The sequence below is a fragment of the Diabrotica virgifera genome, chromosome 7 (assembly GCF_917563875.1).
Source record: "Diabrotica virgifera virgifera chromosome 7, PGI_DIABVI_V3a".
Classification (NCBI taxonomy): Eukaryota; Metazoa; Arthropoda; class Insecta; order Coleoptera; family Chrysomelidae; genus Diabrotica; species Diabrotica virgifera.
Window position 1 is genome coordinate 243,704,921 of NC_065449.1, and position 19,283 is coordinate 243,724,203.

General features: G+C 32.3%; 2 protein-coding genes across 2 annotated transcripts in view; both read right to left on the reverse strand.

Annotated features, from left to right (window-relative positions):
* The window catches only part of LOC114329274 (F-box only protein 25), a 52,066-nt gene extending 48,744 nt beyond the window's left edge, over positions 1-3,322 (reverse strand). Inside the window, exon 1 of the mRNA XM_028278320.2 lies at positions 3,124-3,322. Within this exon, the coding sequence (XP_028134121.1) occupies positions 3,124-3,230 (107 nt within the window). The 5' untranslated portion in view covers positions 3,231-3,322. The remainder of the gene's footprint in view (positions 1-3,123) is intronic.
* A 3,867-nt stretch (positions 3,323-7,189) lies between these two features.
* Positions 7,190-17,520, reverse strand: LOC114329292 (protein SDA1 homolog). The gene is made up of 4 exons (XM_028278342.2): positions 16,629-17,520; positions 8,853-9,099; positions 8,326-8,740; positions 7,190-8,082 (listed from the first exon to the last, which is right to left on the reverse strand). The coding sequence occupies exons 1-4, from the start codon at positions 17,259-17,261 to the stop codon at positions 7,233-7,235; spliced, it is 2,145 nt and encodes a 714-aa protein (XP_028134143.1). The 5' UTR covers positions 17,262-17,520; the 3' UTR covers positions 7,190-7,232.
* Between the last annotated feature and the right edge of the window lie 1,763 nt (positions 17,521-19,283).

Sequence of the window (19,283 nt, forward strand, 5' to 3'; positions counted from 1 at the left end):
TTGAACACATTGTTTCAAATACAAGTCAATCCACGATTATTAAGTCGCAAATGGATTGACTTGTATTTGAAACAATATGTGTTCAATTTTCGCGACAAAACAATCGCGCGACTACAAATCGCAAGTGGAGTCCGGCGCTAAGCGCCGCTCAGGGAGCACCAATGTATCCACTATGTGGAGCAGTTACAAAATGTTCGATTTTGAATGAAACAACATATTCACTTAGCTCTCTTCACTACAACATGGAACCTGGAACCTTTCTTTTTAATTGCGATACTGCAGTTAATTCATTTTTGAGAAAATGTGGGTTAGCTCTCTTCACATGCACGACGACGAAATGTAGCTGAGATAATTTTGAACAAAAATGTTTATTATCACATTTTGTGTAAAGCGAACTGTTCTCAGAAATAACGTTTGAAGCGAACTCGCGATTTTGAATATCAATTCAGCGCACAAAATCAGTTGTTTAAATAAAATTTGTATCAACACGATGGTAAAAATTCGATACCTTTTGATCAGATTGTTCTATCGACAAAAATCGAAATGCATAATGAAGGTGAAGAGTGCAGCTTTCATATGCAATTTTTGCGTTTTGCCACAAATAAAGTTTTTAATGATTCTCATGAGATCAATCAAATGTTCTTATCACTTTCATTGACCGATCACTATGGGATATTAAAAACAAATAACAATAAAGGACCCCGCAGAAACTTTATGGGAAATGGCTCTCTGTCAAATGCTCTGAAACTTTGGGTTCTGGTAGTCCTTGATGTGTAGAACAAAAGACTCAATGGTCGCATCGCTCCAAAAAATCATGGTTTTAAGATAAAAGCCTCTGAAGTTATAGGCACAGTGAGGACGTTTGAGTTGGAATAAATTCATTTTCTCGAGAATGGGCGACTCTGGAGATAAATTACAAATCAGGTCGATTTTTATTTTCAAATTATAATTTTTTGGCATATATATCATACTAGTGACGTCATCCATCTGGGCGTGATGGCGCAATCGATGATTTTTTAAAATATGAATAAAGGTCGTGTGATAGCTCATTTGAAAGTTTATTCAATTCTATATTCAATAATATAAACATTATAACATACTTATTTATGCAGGGTGCCCAAAAAAATTTTTGAATTAAATTAATTGAGACAAAAAGAAGAATGTATATAACTTATTTAATTCGAAATACATTTTACTGTTGTCCGAAAACAGGAAAAAGTATTTATTTGATAAACAAATATTGTTTTTCGCTTAAATTCAATATTAAAGCTGCCACCCACCTGCCTCTTAGTAGTTTGAACATTTAATTTAAGCGAAAAGCAATGTTTATTTTTTTAAATTAACATTTTTTCTGTTTTCTGACAGCAGTAAAATGTATTTCGAATTAAATAAATTATATACATACTTCCTTTTGTCTCAATTAATTTAATTAAAAAAAAATTTAGCTTTAAAATTGAATTTAAGCGAAAAACAATATTTATTTATCAAATAAACATTTTTTCCTGGTTTCGGACAACAGTAAAATGTATTTGGAATTAAATAAATTATATACATTCTTCTTTTTGTCTCAATTAATTTTATTCAAAAAAAATTTGTGGGTACCCTGTATAAATAATATTGTTAATGTTTATATTATTGAATAGAGAATTTAATAACCTTTTAAATGAGCTATCACACGACCCCTATCATTATTTAAAAAAATCATTGATTGCGTCATCACGTCCAGATGGATGACGTCACTAGTATGATATATATACCAAAAAATTATAATTTAAATATAAAAATCGACCTGATTTGTAATTTCCCACAAGATTTCTGCGGAGTCTTTTCGATTTTGAGGTTTGGCAACAAATATGAGGCATTTAAAATATGTCTAAAAACGCCGAATTTTAAATTTAACATATGCCTAAAAAACTTTCACATTAAAAACAATCTATCGTCACGGGGAATGCTTCCATAAAGACGTTAATTCGGTGGAATTTGTAGCAAAAATTGTGTAATTTCACAAAATGTATTTTATAAATGTTTTTAAATGTAAATTTTCCTTCCTGAGAGAGGGTCAGAGGGGGTTTTAGGGGAAGCCCAGGGGAAGGAGTGGCAAACATTTTTTCGTGTTTTGGTGTCTCAAAATTTAAATTCTATCAGCAAAATTCAGCTTGTTCATATGATTTTTAATTTTTGTCTGTAATCCAGTCTGAGAACTGCACTACAGCATTTTTCCAAAATTTGATGGAAAACAATGGAAAAAGCGACAAAAATCACTATAAAATAAATGCGATAAGAAAACTTTGAAAAAGCAGGAAATATGGTTCACAGACACACAAAGTATGTCAAATCACCATTGTATAATAAAAATTGCAAAAAAATATACCTAGAACAAATTTTGTATGAATAATTTTTTTATCAGTAAATTTAAATAAGCCTTAAAAAGACGATTTTAAATATATTTAAAGATATTTTGATAAAAGGTTGTTTACCGCAATTGTAAACATTTTTTTTCTCAAAAATAATAACAAAAGAAGATAAGATGAATTTAGGTCAATTAGACTATAATTACAGCAAAAATTCAAAACAATAGTATCATCAAAGTTTACAAAATTGCATAAATTGTATGTTGCATAACATTGTTCTAAGTGAAAAGATGTAGACACTAAAACATTAAACAATAAGAATTTAATAAATATAGAAATATTAAATGCGTAATAACTACGGCAAAAATATGAATTATATATTTAATGAGAATGGCAAATATTATTAAAAATATTAATTTTTACAATTTTTTCCAAAAAAATCTAAAATAAAAATAATAATACCACAGAAGAGAACGATTATAAAATGTTGCGTATTCGGTTCAAAGCACGTTTTTGTTACAACAATAATAAACATCTGCTTACAATGTTATTAGCGCAAATATAATTATAAATAATTAACATTATTGTCCTTTAAAAGTAGCTGTAGTAAATACAAGAAAGTTTTATTTACAGTTTTTGCTTGGTATATCGCAAAAACTGTAAAATGTCATTGAAGAAATTGATCAAAATAGAACAAAGAAATCAAATCATGTCGACATGATCGTACACGATCGATTGCGTTATAACATAAATGAAAATAAATGCCACTTACTTTTGCAGGGCCTTGCAGTTTTCTAACACCTTTTTCTTTTCCCATCCTTCCTCGGTTTTGACCCAGGCCTCTCCCGGGGATCGCCAATCTTTGGAAATAAATGGCATTTTGTATTGAGTTTACACTACAAACGATTCAAATAAACAGCTGATGCAGTAAATAAATAAATCCTGCTGTCCGCTTTCTACCAGGAATAAACAACGCATGCGTGCACGGTAAAGAAATGATTGGATTGGCCATGACCTTTTAATTAATTTTGCTCTACTGACATGCGTTTTGGAATATAATTTAACTAATAGAGATTGAAATCGAAATAATTAAAAGTTGAATTATGCATCCTTGCAAAAGCTATTCCGATAATAAATCTTTTCAAGGGAGCTTTCAGAATTTCACTACTTGTTCGTGGCTGTAGAGCTTATCGTGTAAACGGCCATATGTCAATGTCAATAAAAAATTTATAACATAACCTCAGAAAATATTCTAGAAATCTCCGATTAGTTGTGGAAAATTATTTTGTTTTTGTACCTAGTTAAAAAGCAAAAAAACTGTGCCAAAAAGACACTATTAAAGGTAAACTTTAAACACAATAACTCTTGTTTGTTTCCTACACATTTTTCTTTTGTAGTGTCAGATTCACCATGATTATCCCAGTAAGGTGTTTTACCTGTGGAAAGGTTATTGGAAACAAATGGGAGGCTTATTTGGGTCTTCTACAAGCTGAATATACGGAAGGTGACGCTTTAGATGCCCTTGGCTTGAAACGTTATTGCTGCAGAAGGATGCTTTTGGGACATGTGGACCTCATCGAAAAGTTGTTGAATTATGCTCCTTTAGAAAAGTGAAACTGTAGCTTTAAGTTTTATGTATATAATTTAAAAATAATAACCTTATCCATAGTTATTTCTATATTTTAGTTCTACAAAATAATGCATTGACTTCCATAGGCTTATAATTTGGTTTTTCGAAAATCTGTTTGTCTAAAAAAAAGTAAAATATGTGAAGTTGAAAATGTGTTTCCGTTTATCTGTATTTATATTTTTATATAATAAAAGTGTAAAATAAATAATTGTTTTGTTCATTTAGAAACTTTAAAATGTTTTGCGTTGATATTACCAGTGCTGTTTTTGTGATGGTATGCGCTTACTGGTACCTCTTGGTACAAAAAATAAAAAAATCAACAAAATTATAGACAAATTCCTGAATTTTTCCCGTGCTCCCAAATAGCTTTAAAACGCCATTATTGAGGATAAATTTAAAAAGTTTTCCCGGGAGTGGACCCCCTTATGAACAATGCCCAGACCCCCAGGAACATTGCGTACCGGAACCTTATATTGTTACAAAAACAGCACTTGATATTACTAAAACTGATATTATTTGGAAGATATTATATAAGTATTGTGCTAGAATCTCAGAAGTAAGTTTGTACAAGAGCAATCAGAAGCACCATTACAGTAATCTACAGTTTTCTGGTTGAATTTAACATTGACAAAAAAAAAATTGACTTTGGCCCTTTTAGCACAAAGTCACAGATATATTGTATAAGCCTTTGGTGCCTCGGAATCAAACAGGTACATATGGAAAAGGACTGTGAATGTTGAAACGTCGAACATTCTAAGTTGGTACTGGACAGGAATATCTACTATCATCAGCAGTGGCATTATAACTCATTATCAACCAAGCCTTCGTCACCACTGTCTCTGGCAACTCTTCTTCATGCTCTAATATGACACTAGCATTCATACACACTGTAAAAGAGTTAGAAGAAGTAGGTATGGACATTACAGCAATACAAGAACTAAGATAGGCGAACACTGGAAATATAAAAATAGATAGGGCAGTCATTTTCTACAGTGGAAATCAGACAGAACATGAATTCAGGGCAGGCTTTGTGGTCCAAGAAGAATATTTGAGCAGCGATATAAGTTTTATACCCATCAGTGAGAGACTATTATATTTATTATACTGTATATATTACTGTAAGTTCTGGTGTTCCACAGGGTGGGCGTACGTCTCCCCTGTTTTTTGATTTATTTGTTAATATCGTTAATTGCTTCTTATATAGTAAATGTTTAATGTTGGCTGATGATGTAAAATTTTGGCGAGTTGTTAATGATATTGAGGATCAGAAACTTTTACAGGCTGATATGGATCAATGGATCGCTTATTTGATTGGTGCATTTGCAATAATCTCCAGTTATGTGTTGAGAAGTGTTGTTATATTAGTTTTTCCCGTAAGTTAAACAGAATTGATATTGCTTATCACATAGACAGTAAACCTCTTAGATATGTCTCGTCTATTAGAGATCTAGGTGTTATCATGGATGAAAAGCTCTCATTTGTCGAACATATCAATTCATTATCCGTAAAAGCTTCTAAATTACTTGGATTTGTTAAAAGAAACTCTAAATACTTCTCTATTGATGCTGTTAGGTTAATCTATTGTTGTCTAGTCAGATCTATATTAGAATATTGTTCGGTAGTTTGGTCTCCGTACCATCAAATTCATATTGGCACTATTGAAAAAGTCCAACATAAGTTCCTAAAATACTGTGCTTATAAAACTCAGACTTATATTGAGAACCATGATTACACTGGGATTGAGTAACGCTTATCATTAGGTCCCCTTAGTGTTAGGCGTGATATTTCGGGAGGTGTTTTTGTTTTCAAAATCATTAATGGACTTATTGATTGTCCCAGTTTGTTGGATAGCATAAGATTTAATGTTCCATATCCAGGTTTACGCTACAATGTTACCTTTAACACAGCCTTTCACAGAACATCCTACGGTAGTAACATGCCTTTAGATAGATATATGTACTTCTTGAACTGTTTTGATATGGATCTGTTTAATATAAGCCTGGGCCAACTGAGGAGATCTCTTGCCATGTGATAATTAGGTTTCATCTTGCAATGTTGTTGTATTTTATTATTGTAATTGTGTTTTGTATAATTTTATTGATTTGTTTCAGTTACATGTGTACATTTTATATTTTATTTTTCTAACTGTTATGTTTTGAATATCTTGCCTGGTGATTTTTCAAGCCCTTGCTTTTCTTATTTTTACTTTTTATATTTTAATGAATGATTGTACCTCATTTTTTTATTGTATTTTTACTGTTAATGGGGTTTTCCCGTGGGTAAATAAATAAATAAATTATACAAAAAGGAAAATCGTACAGTATCCCAATTATATCCGCACAAGCGGATAGAAGATCAAGAGGAAACAATCAAAGATGATTTCTATGACCAACTCAAAGGAATTGTTATTCCTCAAACAAGACATGCAAATAATACTTCCTTAAAACTTAAGAAGTAGAGACGGACCAAACTCTTATGGTTTAATATTCTACAAGTTGCCTACTAAAATTACTGAATTGCCAACTTTACAATTTAGAAAACAACTAAAGAATTTTCTCATAAGTCAAGCATTTTACAGCAGTGATGAATTTTTAAATTTTAACTTTAATGTTTGGAACTGGGTTGTGAATTGTTGAATTGTACGTTGTTTATTCTTAGGAACCCAGAAAATGTTTGTCTTAATTGATGTATGTATTATTTCATATTATGCCTTGTGTTTTTATACTTGTATTTTATATCTTGTGTTTTTATATTTGTATTTTATATCTGTGAACCAAAATTGTACACTATTTTTCGACGTATGTAAGTACTTTTGTATATTAACATGAATAAATAAATTGACTTGACTTGAATGAGAACGAATGTCGAGGTCAAACAGATATATAAGGCTAGATGTCTCCCAATGTCCATAGGCTCCCTAATAACCACCTTTTCGAGTTATTCTGGGAGGAAGACCTCCATAAACAGGGAGAACACCTTTAGGATGTCCACGAATGCGATGAAGCAATAACATATGGGCAGATTCAAGAACAATGGTGCTACCCATTGATTCAATTTTCGTGGAAGACTGTTTGAGATGGTTGTAGTGCTACGACAAGAAGAATTAAACGATTAACATTCTGCATAAGTTTGCATAAATAAAAAAGCACTACCATATACAATCCATACAATCTAGGTGTAAGGAAAGCAAATAATGGTGAGTAAAGAATAACGATTAAAAATATTAACTTTATTTATAAATATTATACAAATTATTTCATTTTCTTCAACTTCAACAAATGGTTTCTCAGCGCAATTTGTTTATCTTTAAAACTCCTCTTTACTTTCCCTTTAACTTTATGTCTAATCATCTGGAAGTTCTTGTTTTTTCTCTTCTCTCTATTCGTCTTCGAACAATTTTCATTTACTCTCCCATCTTTATAACCGAATTTTTCTCTGCCTTCTTGTCCTCTTTTTACACTCTCTATCCTTGTTTGTTTGTCGTGTTTCCTCTTTTTATAAATATTTTCAATGTCGCTGAGCTTCACTATTTCCGAAGGATTGCCAACAGGTGTCTCTTCTATCTTTCGTTTTACTCCTTTTTTCGCTATAACTACCTGTTTCCTTAGATTTGCTGCATCAATCTTTTTAAAATCTTCATCTGTCAAGATTTTCTCTAAACTGACTTTTTGAGCTTGTTCCTTCTTTAACTTTATTGCTTCTGCTTTATTCTTCGATTTTTCCGCTTGCTTCTCAACTTTGGACTTCTTCTTTTCTTTCACTTGACCATCATCTTCATTAACATCATCTTCTTGCCCCTCGTCATCATCGTCATCATCTTCCTCATCCTCGTCTTCACCTTCACTACCTAAATTATTATCGTCATCAGAATGTTGGATATCAATCCATTCTTCATCATCAGATGCTGATTCGGAATCTGAATTTACTTCTATGTGGGTTTTTTCTGTTGAAAGCAACACCTCTGCGCCTGGTATAAAGTCATGAGCTTTAACCTTTCCATAATCAAGCTGGTCCATTTCTTCTGTTGCCTCTGTAGGTCGACCTCTATCTTTTTTATGTAAAAGTTCAGAGCGTATATTTCTGAAGAGTTGAATTAAAGATCTGTAACAAAATAGTATTTATTACAAAAGTAAATTAAATATAACTTGATTCTTTGAAGGATGAAACTAGAAATAATGAGCAAACTGACTTAGATCTTGAAAATTCTTCCTAAGAGGAGACAATGAACACTGAAAATGTATGTGACTTAATGAAGTGACTTGTATTACACTTTACTTGTTATTGCATTCGACCACTAGGGGTTAAATTCTTCTGTGTACATATAAATGAAAAAAAATATCTCACCTTGATGCCATCATAACAGATCTATCCCTATAAGTTTTATATTGAGCCAAGTCTTGGACCAAATCCTCATCCATAGCCAAGGGACACCTAGCACAAATCTCTTTGACAGCATTTAAACCAATAGCGATAACATCAGATGAATTTCTTTCAGTTATGAAGTTATTGGCCAGAGTTTTCAGCACAGGCTGTAGCACATCTGGTGGCACCAGCTCATGGCTAGCTTGTGCTGCAAATTGTAAGATCCTGGTGACTTCACGCTGATGTGGCTGCATAAATCTCTGAATGTATGGATAGAAGTTGAATAGAAAGAGGTCGTGTAAGCCTATAAGCCTCGATATGACATCCAATGTGAGAAGCTTGACTTCGAATCTCTTGTTGGTGGTTTCCAGTTGTTTAAAAAGTCTTTCAGCCATACCTACAACACAAATATCAATTTTAAGTAGGTAATCAATAAAAATGAAATGTCTAGATTGTTTTATTAATAATTAAAAAATAATGTAATAAACCTCTAAAAATACAAATTATACCTTGAGGATCGTGAAGTAGATGAACTGCAGAAAAGTTAAAAGCTGGGCCTTGTGATTTCTTCTTTTGTTGCTTCTTAGCTAATTTTTTTACTTTGTCCAGTTGCTTCTCCCTTTTTCTTGTTTTCTTATTGAATTTGTTAGCCATCATTACTTCTTTTGGATCAACTTCATTGTCAGAATCTGAATCGTCCGAGTCTTTTTCATCCGGATCTTTCCCCAGGAAGAATTTCAAGCAAGTAACCATTACCTAAAAAATTAAAGTTGCTTTAAAGTTAGCAGTGTGCAAATTACAATATACAGCATCCTATTGTGAACAAATACAATACATGGGGGCAAAATAAAAAAAATCAGACCATCTCCAAAAAAAAGTTATATGCTTTTTTTCGAAAAATAATGCATTACATTATGCACACTCAACCAAGGGGTCTACAAAAATAGACATGTTTTGTAAAAGCCTCAACAATGCATGTGAATTTTTTGAAATTTTTAAATTGATTGCATGCCATCTAAAAAAATAAATACGAAAAAATTATGTTGTTTGGGGTAGAGGAAGGGGATGGCGGGATAAAATTGTGCTGTTATATTTTTAATCACATATAGGTAAAGTAAATTAATTGAATTCAAGAAGGGAGGGCATTTTGCCTGTCTTAACAGGGGGTGCCCTTTAACCCATTTGGTCCCACTGTACTCGTCCGAGTACAGCAGCAAAAATGGCCTAGTAGTGACACTTCTTGCAAACGAGTGGTACTCCATGTATATATACGATTCTATTAGGAAGTGTTCTATTAGATTTTCACAGAATATACCCTCGGAGGCGCTCCTCTTCCTAACCTGTGACGCAGTAATTAGAAGCTAACCTACATATTTCTGTTGAATCATTGAAGTGTTGCTATTTTGTGGTTTTGATACTATTTATCATTTTTTTAACTTTTATTGTTGGAAGGGTAAGTACTGGTAATGTTTATTTGTACAGTGTAAGAAACTTTTTATTATTGTTGTTTTTATGTTACAAAATAGACATGTACTCATTTGAGTACAGTGGGTTTATATGAGATCAAATATGTTTATTTGGTTTTTTATTCTTTCATGTTCAATATTTGTATTGGAATTGATTTTCAAGAATTGCGGCCTATAAGTCCCATCGGATTTTATGGAAAACATAAAACACCCGCTTTAGCTTCAAATGACATAGCGAGTTTCACTCATAAGATGTATCGGCGGTAGTTATTCCTCCTAAGATTGACTATCACACTGACAATGAGGACATAGATAAGGATGATCTTCAGACCCAAAGCTTTCCGAATGATATTTCCAGAGAAATAGAGAAATAGTTCATTACATGAGTGATGACTCTGACAACGACAAAGAAGACAATCTTCCCCTTGCCATTAGAAAAGAAAATTGATTGAAGGGTCAAAATAAAACCAAAGAATCTGACTGGACAGAAGAAATTACTGATATTAGTATGACATCTACAACAGGTTGCAAGGGCTGTCTGGATGATATGAAAGAGTAAATCCGAGGTAAATCTCGTATCGAACTATTTCGAGAAATTTTTTGACAATGAAATTATTGAATACTTATATTACAGAACAGTCAAGTATATTATTATACACTCACCGGCAGAGAAAACGGGCACCCCCAAAAATGGGTCATTTTTAATGTCTCGTATTTCCTAAACCTGATGTCCGATTTAAGTAATTTTTTAAATATGTTATAGCCTTATTCTTTATCAATATCGCTGTAATAATATTGTTGCTAGACAGGTACATTGTCATTGTATACAGGGTGTACGAATCAAACTGTGTTTTTTTCTCAAACTTTGGAACACCCTGTGGAATGTTCTAGCTTTTATAAAATACTGAAATTATAACCAAACTATAGCCTCAGGTTTTCTTAACATTCTGTTTTTTGATTCATTCGCTTATGTTGGATAATAAAAAAGTTAAGCACTTTAACAACTACCCCTGTTTTTCGTTAATACAGGGTGTTTTTAAATAAGTACGGCAAACTTTAAGGGGTAATTCTGCATGATAAAATAATGACAGTTTGCTTTATAAACGTATGCCCGCAAATGCTTCGTTTCCGAGATAGGGGGTGTTGAAATTGTTCTTACAAACTGACGATTTATTTATTGCTCTAAAACGGTTTGTGATATGCAAATGAAATTTGGTAGATTTTAAGAGGTAGTTATTGCGCATTTTTTGGCATACAATTAAGAATTTTATATTCACCATTGGCGTGCATACGGGTATAAATATTTTAGATATATCCCGTATGCACGCCAATGGTGAATATAAAATTCTCAATTGTATGCCAAAAAATGCGCAATAACTAGCTCTTAAAATCTACCAAATTTCATTTGCATATCACAAACCGTTTTAGAGCAATAAATAAATCGTCAGTTTGTAAGAACAATTTCAACACCCCCTATCTCAGAAACGAAGTATTTGCGGGCATAAGTTTATAAAGCAAACTGTCATTATTTTATCATGAAGAATTACCCCTTAAAGCTTGCCGTACTTATTGAAAAACACCCTGTATTGACGAAAAACAGGGGTAGTTGTTAAAGTGCCTAACTTTTTTATTATCCAACATAAGCGAATGAATAAAAAAACAGAATGTTAAGAAAATCTGTGGCTATAGTTGGGTTTTAATTTTAGTATTTTATAAAAGCTAGAACATTCCACAGGGTGTTCCAAAGTTTGAGAAAAAAACACAGTTTGATTCGTACACCCTGTATACAATGACAATGTACCTGTCTAGCAACAATATTATTACAGCGATATTGATAAAGAATAAGGCTATAACATATTAAAAAATTACTTAAATCGGACATCAGGTTTAGGAAATACAAGACATTAAAAATGACCCATTTTTTGGGGTGCCCGTTTTCTCTGCCGGTGAGTGTATATGCCGTTCAAAATAATAATCACTTTATGTAACGCAGGAAGAGATAAAGATATTTCTGGCTATTTTACTTTTTACTGGATACCATATATACCATACCTGGATACCATATGCACGAGAGCGCAATTATTGGTGACTAGTGCAATTTCGTGGACTCATTTTTTACATTTTCATTTTTACAGAATGTTTTATATTTTGACTCCCGATCAGCCCATTGTACTCATATGAGTACACCTACTTTTTGCTAAAAATTCAATTTTTTTATGTCAAATAACAATGAAGTTTTGCTATTTAACCCAGGTTCAACAAGGGCATTCAAAAAAATTTTGTATTATCGAAAAATAAATGTCGTAGGATCAAATGGGTTAAAGTTGAAAAAGAAATAGGTAAATAAATTTTCAGTAATCTGAATACAACGCTGGCCTATAATAGTGAAGACTGTGAATAAAGACAATGACTGTTGAATTAAAATTTAAGCAAAATTACAAAAATTGAAGAAAAAGATCTTCTGTGTATTTATTTAAAACCCCAATAGGGCTACATTAAAAAACAGAACGTTTTCGCTCTAAAGAGAACATCATCAGTGTTCTAAGCAAGCTCTACATGCTAAACCACCAAAAACACATGTGTTAAAACCCTTAAAATGCCGACCAAAAGTCTTACATTGGCGGTTATATATTAAACCCTGGCGATGGGTGAAATTTAATCAAGATATACCTCAAAGCATCATATGACTATACCACGAGCATGTGGGTGGTTGAGTTGATTTCTCTGTCTTCACAAAAGCGGTATATCTTGTTTAAATTTCACGCATCGCCAGAGTTTAATATATAACACGCCAATGTAAGACTTTTGGTCGGCATTTTAAGGGTTTTAACACATGTGTTTTTGGTGGCTTAGCATGTAGAGCTTGCTTAGAACACTGATGATGCTCTCTTTAGAGAGAAAACGTTCTGTTTTTTAATGTAGCCCTTTATTGGGGTTTTAAATAAATATACCTTTTACACAGATCTTTTTCTTCAATTTTTGTAATTAATGGTATACAGCCAGCTACAGGAATTTTTTCCTTATGGATTTTAAGTAAAATTCTTTATAAAAGGAACATAATTTATTAAAATTCCCTAAAAAGGGCTACATCACACACAGTCGAAAAAATGAAAGAATACCCATGAACGATCACATCAATCACTTATTTTGTATTTGCTGTCTTTTTCTATAACAAACGTTTGTTATTTATATGTATAAAAATTAATAAAACACTATATACTTACAGATAAACTCCATTACCTATACTTATTGCAAAAACATGAAAAACATGCACAGTACATCTAAATTAAGTACAGTTGTATACTGCCGTGCTTAGCATAAACGCCGTATCTGCAGAGACATCACATTCGAGTAAAATCGATTTTAGTTTAAGAATTCGTATACATTTACACAGGATACGGCCTAAGACGCGGTGTGTTTAATGTGTTTTGGCTTAACTTACGTCATTTTTAGTAAGCAAATAAGATAGATATGCACATTTGGGTTAGAAAAAAGTAAAAATTTAATTTTTTCAGATTTTTGCAGATACAGCGTTTTTGCTAAGCACGGCCGTATACAGTATTGTTTATTTCTTGGTAAAAGACTTGGTCAAAGTGAAAAAATGTTTGTTTTGTCTGATGAAAATCGGTCCGGGTTAGCCAGACTTCCAAGTTATCAGAGGCTGACTTAACGGGGTTCCTCTGTATAATTTTATAGGGGTTTTACTCAAATATTTTCAATTTTGATGGCTTAGCATGTGAGTATCCTGTTCAGAACTGATGATGATCTATAATCAGATCGAAAACTAGTTCTGCATATGTGATGTAGCCCTTTTAGGGAATTTTATTAAATTATCTACCTTTTATAAAGGATTTTACGTAAATTTTCTGTGATGTGTATATGGTATACAGCCAGCTACAGGAAAACCTTTTTCCTTGTGGATTTGACAATTGAATTGATATAAATGAACAACCTAGTCAGTAGTTTTTTACTGTTTAGTTATTGTAAACCTCTATTTCATATATGTAATTGATTTTGCAACCTGCACTTAAAATGGCTTTATTTCCCTTATACTTATACTATTATTTCAATCTATATTTTTCTTAATAAAACTTTAAATTGTCAGTATTTATTTATTTATTTTACAGGCAAGCTCAATTCTGTAAAAATAAAGAAATTACATTTTTCAATAAATTATAAATACAGTGGAACCTCGATTATCCGTCTCTCCATTAACTGTCACCTCTGTTAACCGTCAGGGTCCGTACATAAGTTGTATTGACTACATAAGCAAAAATTGGGTCATCAATTCATTTTGTTTGAGCATTGCGATAAGCCAAACGAAATTCGCTGAAATGTACAGTACGGTAACAAATTAATGAAGTTATGGTTGAATCAACTGTTTTGTTTTCGTTGGCTAAAGATGACATAAGTGAATCATTAATTTGTGATAAGGATGCAAACGGCTATAGATTGCTGACAGATGATGAAATCATTGAAATGGCAAAAGAGGCGGACGAAACAGATTCAGATGCTGACACAGACTCGGAATTTGATGGTGGCAATGTCGATGATGTTATTGCAACTACTGACAAAGATTTGCGTAAAGAAGCTAGAGAAGCTGCATCCGTACATGCAACAATTCATTGAGTGGTATTCTTGACAAGAATAAGCCAATAAAGTAGATTGCATAATCTTACGCGGATTAAGAAAAATGTGAAAATGTAAAACAAACAAAGATTTCAGAATATTTTAAACCAAACTGATTTGATTGTACGAACAAAAATTCCACTTATCTTGTAAAACAAAACATATCATCATCATCAATGGTGCTACAGCCCTATGAAAGAGCCTCGACCTTCCCAAGTCTATTACGCCAGTCAGTCCTATCAATTGCCAACTGTTGCAACAAAACATATATGTAAATAAAATTTGAGAGTTGTACTATCAATTTTTTTTTAATGTTCTGTTAACCGTCTTTTCAATTATCCGTCATACCCTTGGTCCGGTCCCCTGACGGATAATCGAGGTTCCACTGTACTATTACATGAATATATACTATACAGATGAAAACAATAACATAAAAACAAATTAACAAATTACAGACATTTCACTCAAATATTAAACCCTTGTAAATTGGATTTAAAACAACTGATGGAGTTGTCAAACAGTTGTAAATTGTAAAGGGAGTTAACTAGATTTAGGACTCTAGGTATGAATGAAAAAAGTGAATAATTAAATATATGAAAGGGTACATGAAATGTTCGCACTTGTCTAGTGGAGCGAGGTGGTACAAACAGTCTAATTTTATTAAGAAGTTGAGAACAACTGCATGTAGCATTTAAGATATTAAATAGTCGTAAAAGGTCTCTTTGGTTTCTCATGCTTGTAAGAGAAGGGACCTGCAGTTAATGTTGCCATACACTGTAATCCTGATACATATGAAGCTTAAAAGCAAGATGGCGGAAAAAATGATTTGAACTTATTCAAGTTTCCTAATGTAGCCCAAGTAGTGTGGGGACTACACTGAAGAGCAATACTTGAGGTGAGACCTGACCAAGGAGAAGTAAAGAACTAATACTGGATAAGTTTGTAATGTCACAAGTACTTTTTACGAAAACAAAAATTTACATAGATGTTTGAATAACGTTGATGATATGAGTATTTTGAAACAAAGAGAAATATCTAGTGTAATCCCTAAGTCCTTGATTTTATTTACAGTATTGAACAATTGGCAACATTAATTTGGTTATTACCAGTGATTGAATTAGACTGAACACACCAGTGCACTGCTCCAGTTTGTGAAATCAACATTCTATTTTGTATGTAATATCGCTGTACTGACCGATAAAAGACGTAGCGAAGATATTAGAAGAGAATTAAAAGTAAAATCATTAAAGGAAAAAATCCATGAAAAGAAATTAAAATGGACTGGTCACTTATTTAGAATGAACGACTACAGACAGGTTAAAATGATATGAGAAGCAAGGCTGATAGGGAAAAACAGGAAAGGCTGACCAAGGAAAACGTGGAATACAAGTATGATGGATATATTGCAGAATAGAGGAAAATCGTGCCAGGAAGCCAAAGAATTAGCTAGGGACCGAAAAAAGTGGCATAAGTTCGCAGAGAATAACGAGTAAAGAAGACACCTTGACACCTTACGGTATAAGAGGATCATCGATTAGGTATGTATGTAGAATTGGCAACATTAATTTGGTTATTACCAGTGATTGAATTAGACTGAACACACCAGTGCACTGCTCCAGTTTGTGAAATCAACGTTCTCTTTTGTATGTAATATCTATTTACATGAATTGAAAAGGAAATACGTTCTGGTTCTAAGTCCAATTGAGGCGCTCAGAGCAACAGTGGCCTAACCCCAAAAGCAAAGTTTTGAGATAAATGCAATCATTGCATTTGTATTTCTATTATGGTTATGGTCTAATGCCATCCCTTTGTGAACACACACACACATTAAAAATTATGGGATGGCGCTACAAATTATGTAGCACGATTTAGCCAAATATAGAGGTAGGTTGTGTAGACCCTTTTTAATTTGAAGATTTTATGTTGCTGCTTTTATTGATATAATAATCTAAAGATACTCAATTTGTAGCTTAGGCTACTGAACAACTCTTGAACAATAGGTTTGTTCTAACATCAGTTTCAAACGGTTTGAAACCATCAGCGAATAGTCGACCAGCTCGAGTAGAGGGGATAGCACTGGTGACTCTATTATGTTCTCTCACTGACCAACTGTTTGCTGACGGTTTCTGACTAGTTTGACTGTTTGCTAGAAAAAACCTAGTATTATGCAATAATATTACAAAACAATACCTTAGTTATTTTAGAGAAACATCCAGTGGCAATCACATTCACAGTCTTCACATCATTCCAGATGTTCTTCTTGTAAAGTTCAATCATAATATCTACAGACATTTTTGCCGCTCTAGTATTAGTATCTTTTAACATTGTGAACATAAAATTTTGCAATGTTGTGTTTAATTTCGCATTTTTGTGTTTGCTGTTAATATTTTTGATATCTGTGATTATATGGTTTTCCAAAAACGATCTCAGAGACTTGTCCTGGCACCTCAACAGCTGAAAAAACAGTTCTAGTAAATCAGTGGGTGCTAGCAATTTTTTATTTCTCAGTAAAATCAAAGCCCTGCATAAAGTCATTCTGGTATTGTTATCCAAAGCAGTATTATGGCTTTGCAAAAGATCAATTAATAATTGAGGGAACTTCTCTAACTCCTTTGTATAGCACTGGGCCACTTGTGCTAGGAACATCACCAATTTATCTAGAGTTTTGTTGTTTTGATTAGGCGCTAACTTGAAGACTTCCAAAGTGTTGTGAAAATGTTTAAGTTGCTGCATAAATTCTTCATGATAAGAGACGGCATCTCTTTTGATAAGATTCTGTAATTGGGGAAGGTTATTTGGTAACTGATTATTGTGCCGCACCATGGTTTTATTGTTATTTGTTTTATGTTATTTTCAAATTCAAACTAAAAATAAAAACACTAGCATGCTTCTTTTGGAGCAAAATTAAAAGGAATATAACCTCAATCTTTGTTGTGACATTTGTCTTCTTCTTTTTTAGGCTAATGTTTTGATAACATTATTTATTATTTTTATTTACTTCAATTTTTACAATTTGTGTTGTGAATAAATACTATGAAATTATTCCAGTGACCAGTAAAATCAATTATATTTAATAGATATTTCAATATATTCGTATTTGAGTGTTATTTATAAAATTGTCATGTGTTTTAAAAATGTCAACATGATGTCACTGTCAACACGACTGTCAAAAAAACAAGGATCTACAGACCGAGCTAGGCTCGTAAATTCCACGGCTTCGAGCCACGCCTCACGCAACCGTATTTGCGTACTTGTGTTTAGAGTTGTGTGGTCGTGCGCTGCTGGTCGAGTCAAAGAATACATAAAATATCTCTCACAAGAATACATAAATATCTCTCTCTGGTCGAGTGGAGTTATAATTTACCAAATTTAAATAAAATATAATCGTTTCTACTGATTCATAATATACTATAATATAATATATTAAAGTTTTTAATATTGCTAATATTATTAAAGTTTTTAACATTGTATTTTAATATAATTTTTTTATTGTTGTTCTGAAGCTATTTCCTTGTGGCATTTTTATGATTAACTATTTAGTGGGAAATAAGCCACAATTAAATTGAAAAAATTATTTTATTAACGTTTCGAAGCCCAAATCGGGTTTCGTTGTCAAAATACAAAATACTATTAATAAACAAAAATAAATAAAAATGTTGAAAGGGGAAGTCAATAGAAAGAAAATACCACGATTAGTAAGTCAATAACATATCGAGTTAGTACAAATTTTATATTTTAGTATTACTTATTGTAGATCTATGTATTATTAATATTATTTATAATTTAAACATATTAAAGTCAGAATTTGGTATTCGTTTTTTGAAAGTAAATTAAATGTAAGACCAAATACTTACGATGTCGGGATAGTATCACGAGGTTTTTTCCTGGTTTTCCCTCGTGATTTACTATGGAATCTCTAACGCGAGAATTTTACTGTCATCGTTGCATTTGTTTGTCTTTTTAAAGACAGATCACATGCTATGATTTTTTTATGACGGATATTCTTGAGTTGGGATTGATTTCATGTAATCGAATGAACTATCTTTTAGTAAAGTCGTCCTAGGAACGCAACTCTAAGTCTTCTACTTTAAAATGTATAATATACGTCTGAATTGCCAATATAAATGAGTCAGATTAAATAAATTATTAGAAGAATTTTTTTACTTAGCAACAACATTTTTGTTTATTTTAATAGTATTTTGTATTTTGACAAGGAAACCCGAAAAGTTTTAAAAATTCATAACACAGAATATGAGTACAGAATCCAAACACCCGACAGTCTCAAGTACGATTGCGCGAAGCCGTGGAATTTACGAGACCCGCTCGGTCTGTATATACAAGTGTCAAAAGTCAAAAAACATAGATTGGTCAAAAAAGCAAAGGTAGAAGAAAAACACGGACACAAGGATTTTGGAAATCACAAGAGCCACCATATTTGATTGAAATCAAAAATAATTTTGACAAATACCTCATTAATCTATATAAGGAGAATATTAAATCCTGCTTTCAGATCGAACTGAATTATCTTACGGGAACATTTCAGACAATTTTCTCAACCCACAAAAAAATGGAAATCTATACTCATCAGGAATTTCTTAATGAATTTTCAGCTTCATATGGAAATTATACATGGGTATTTACAGATGGTTCTTTAGATCCCAAGTCGAGGACAGTAGGTTTTGGGGTACACATACCTTCAATCAATTATAACTATGCATCCAGATTACATGAGCACACTCAAATATGCACTGCAGAAATTATTGCAATTAACAAGGCAGTATCTGTTTGTATTGAAAAAAATATTAAAGAAGCAATAATTTTTTCAGATGCTAAAAGTGCTATCCA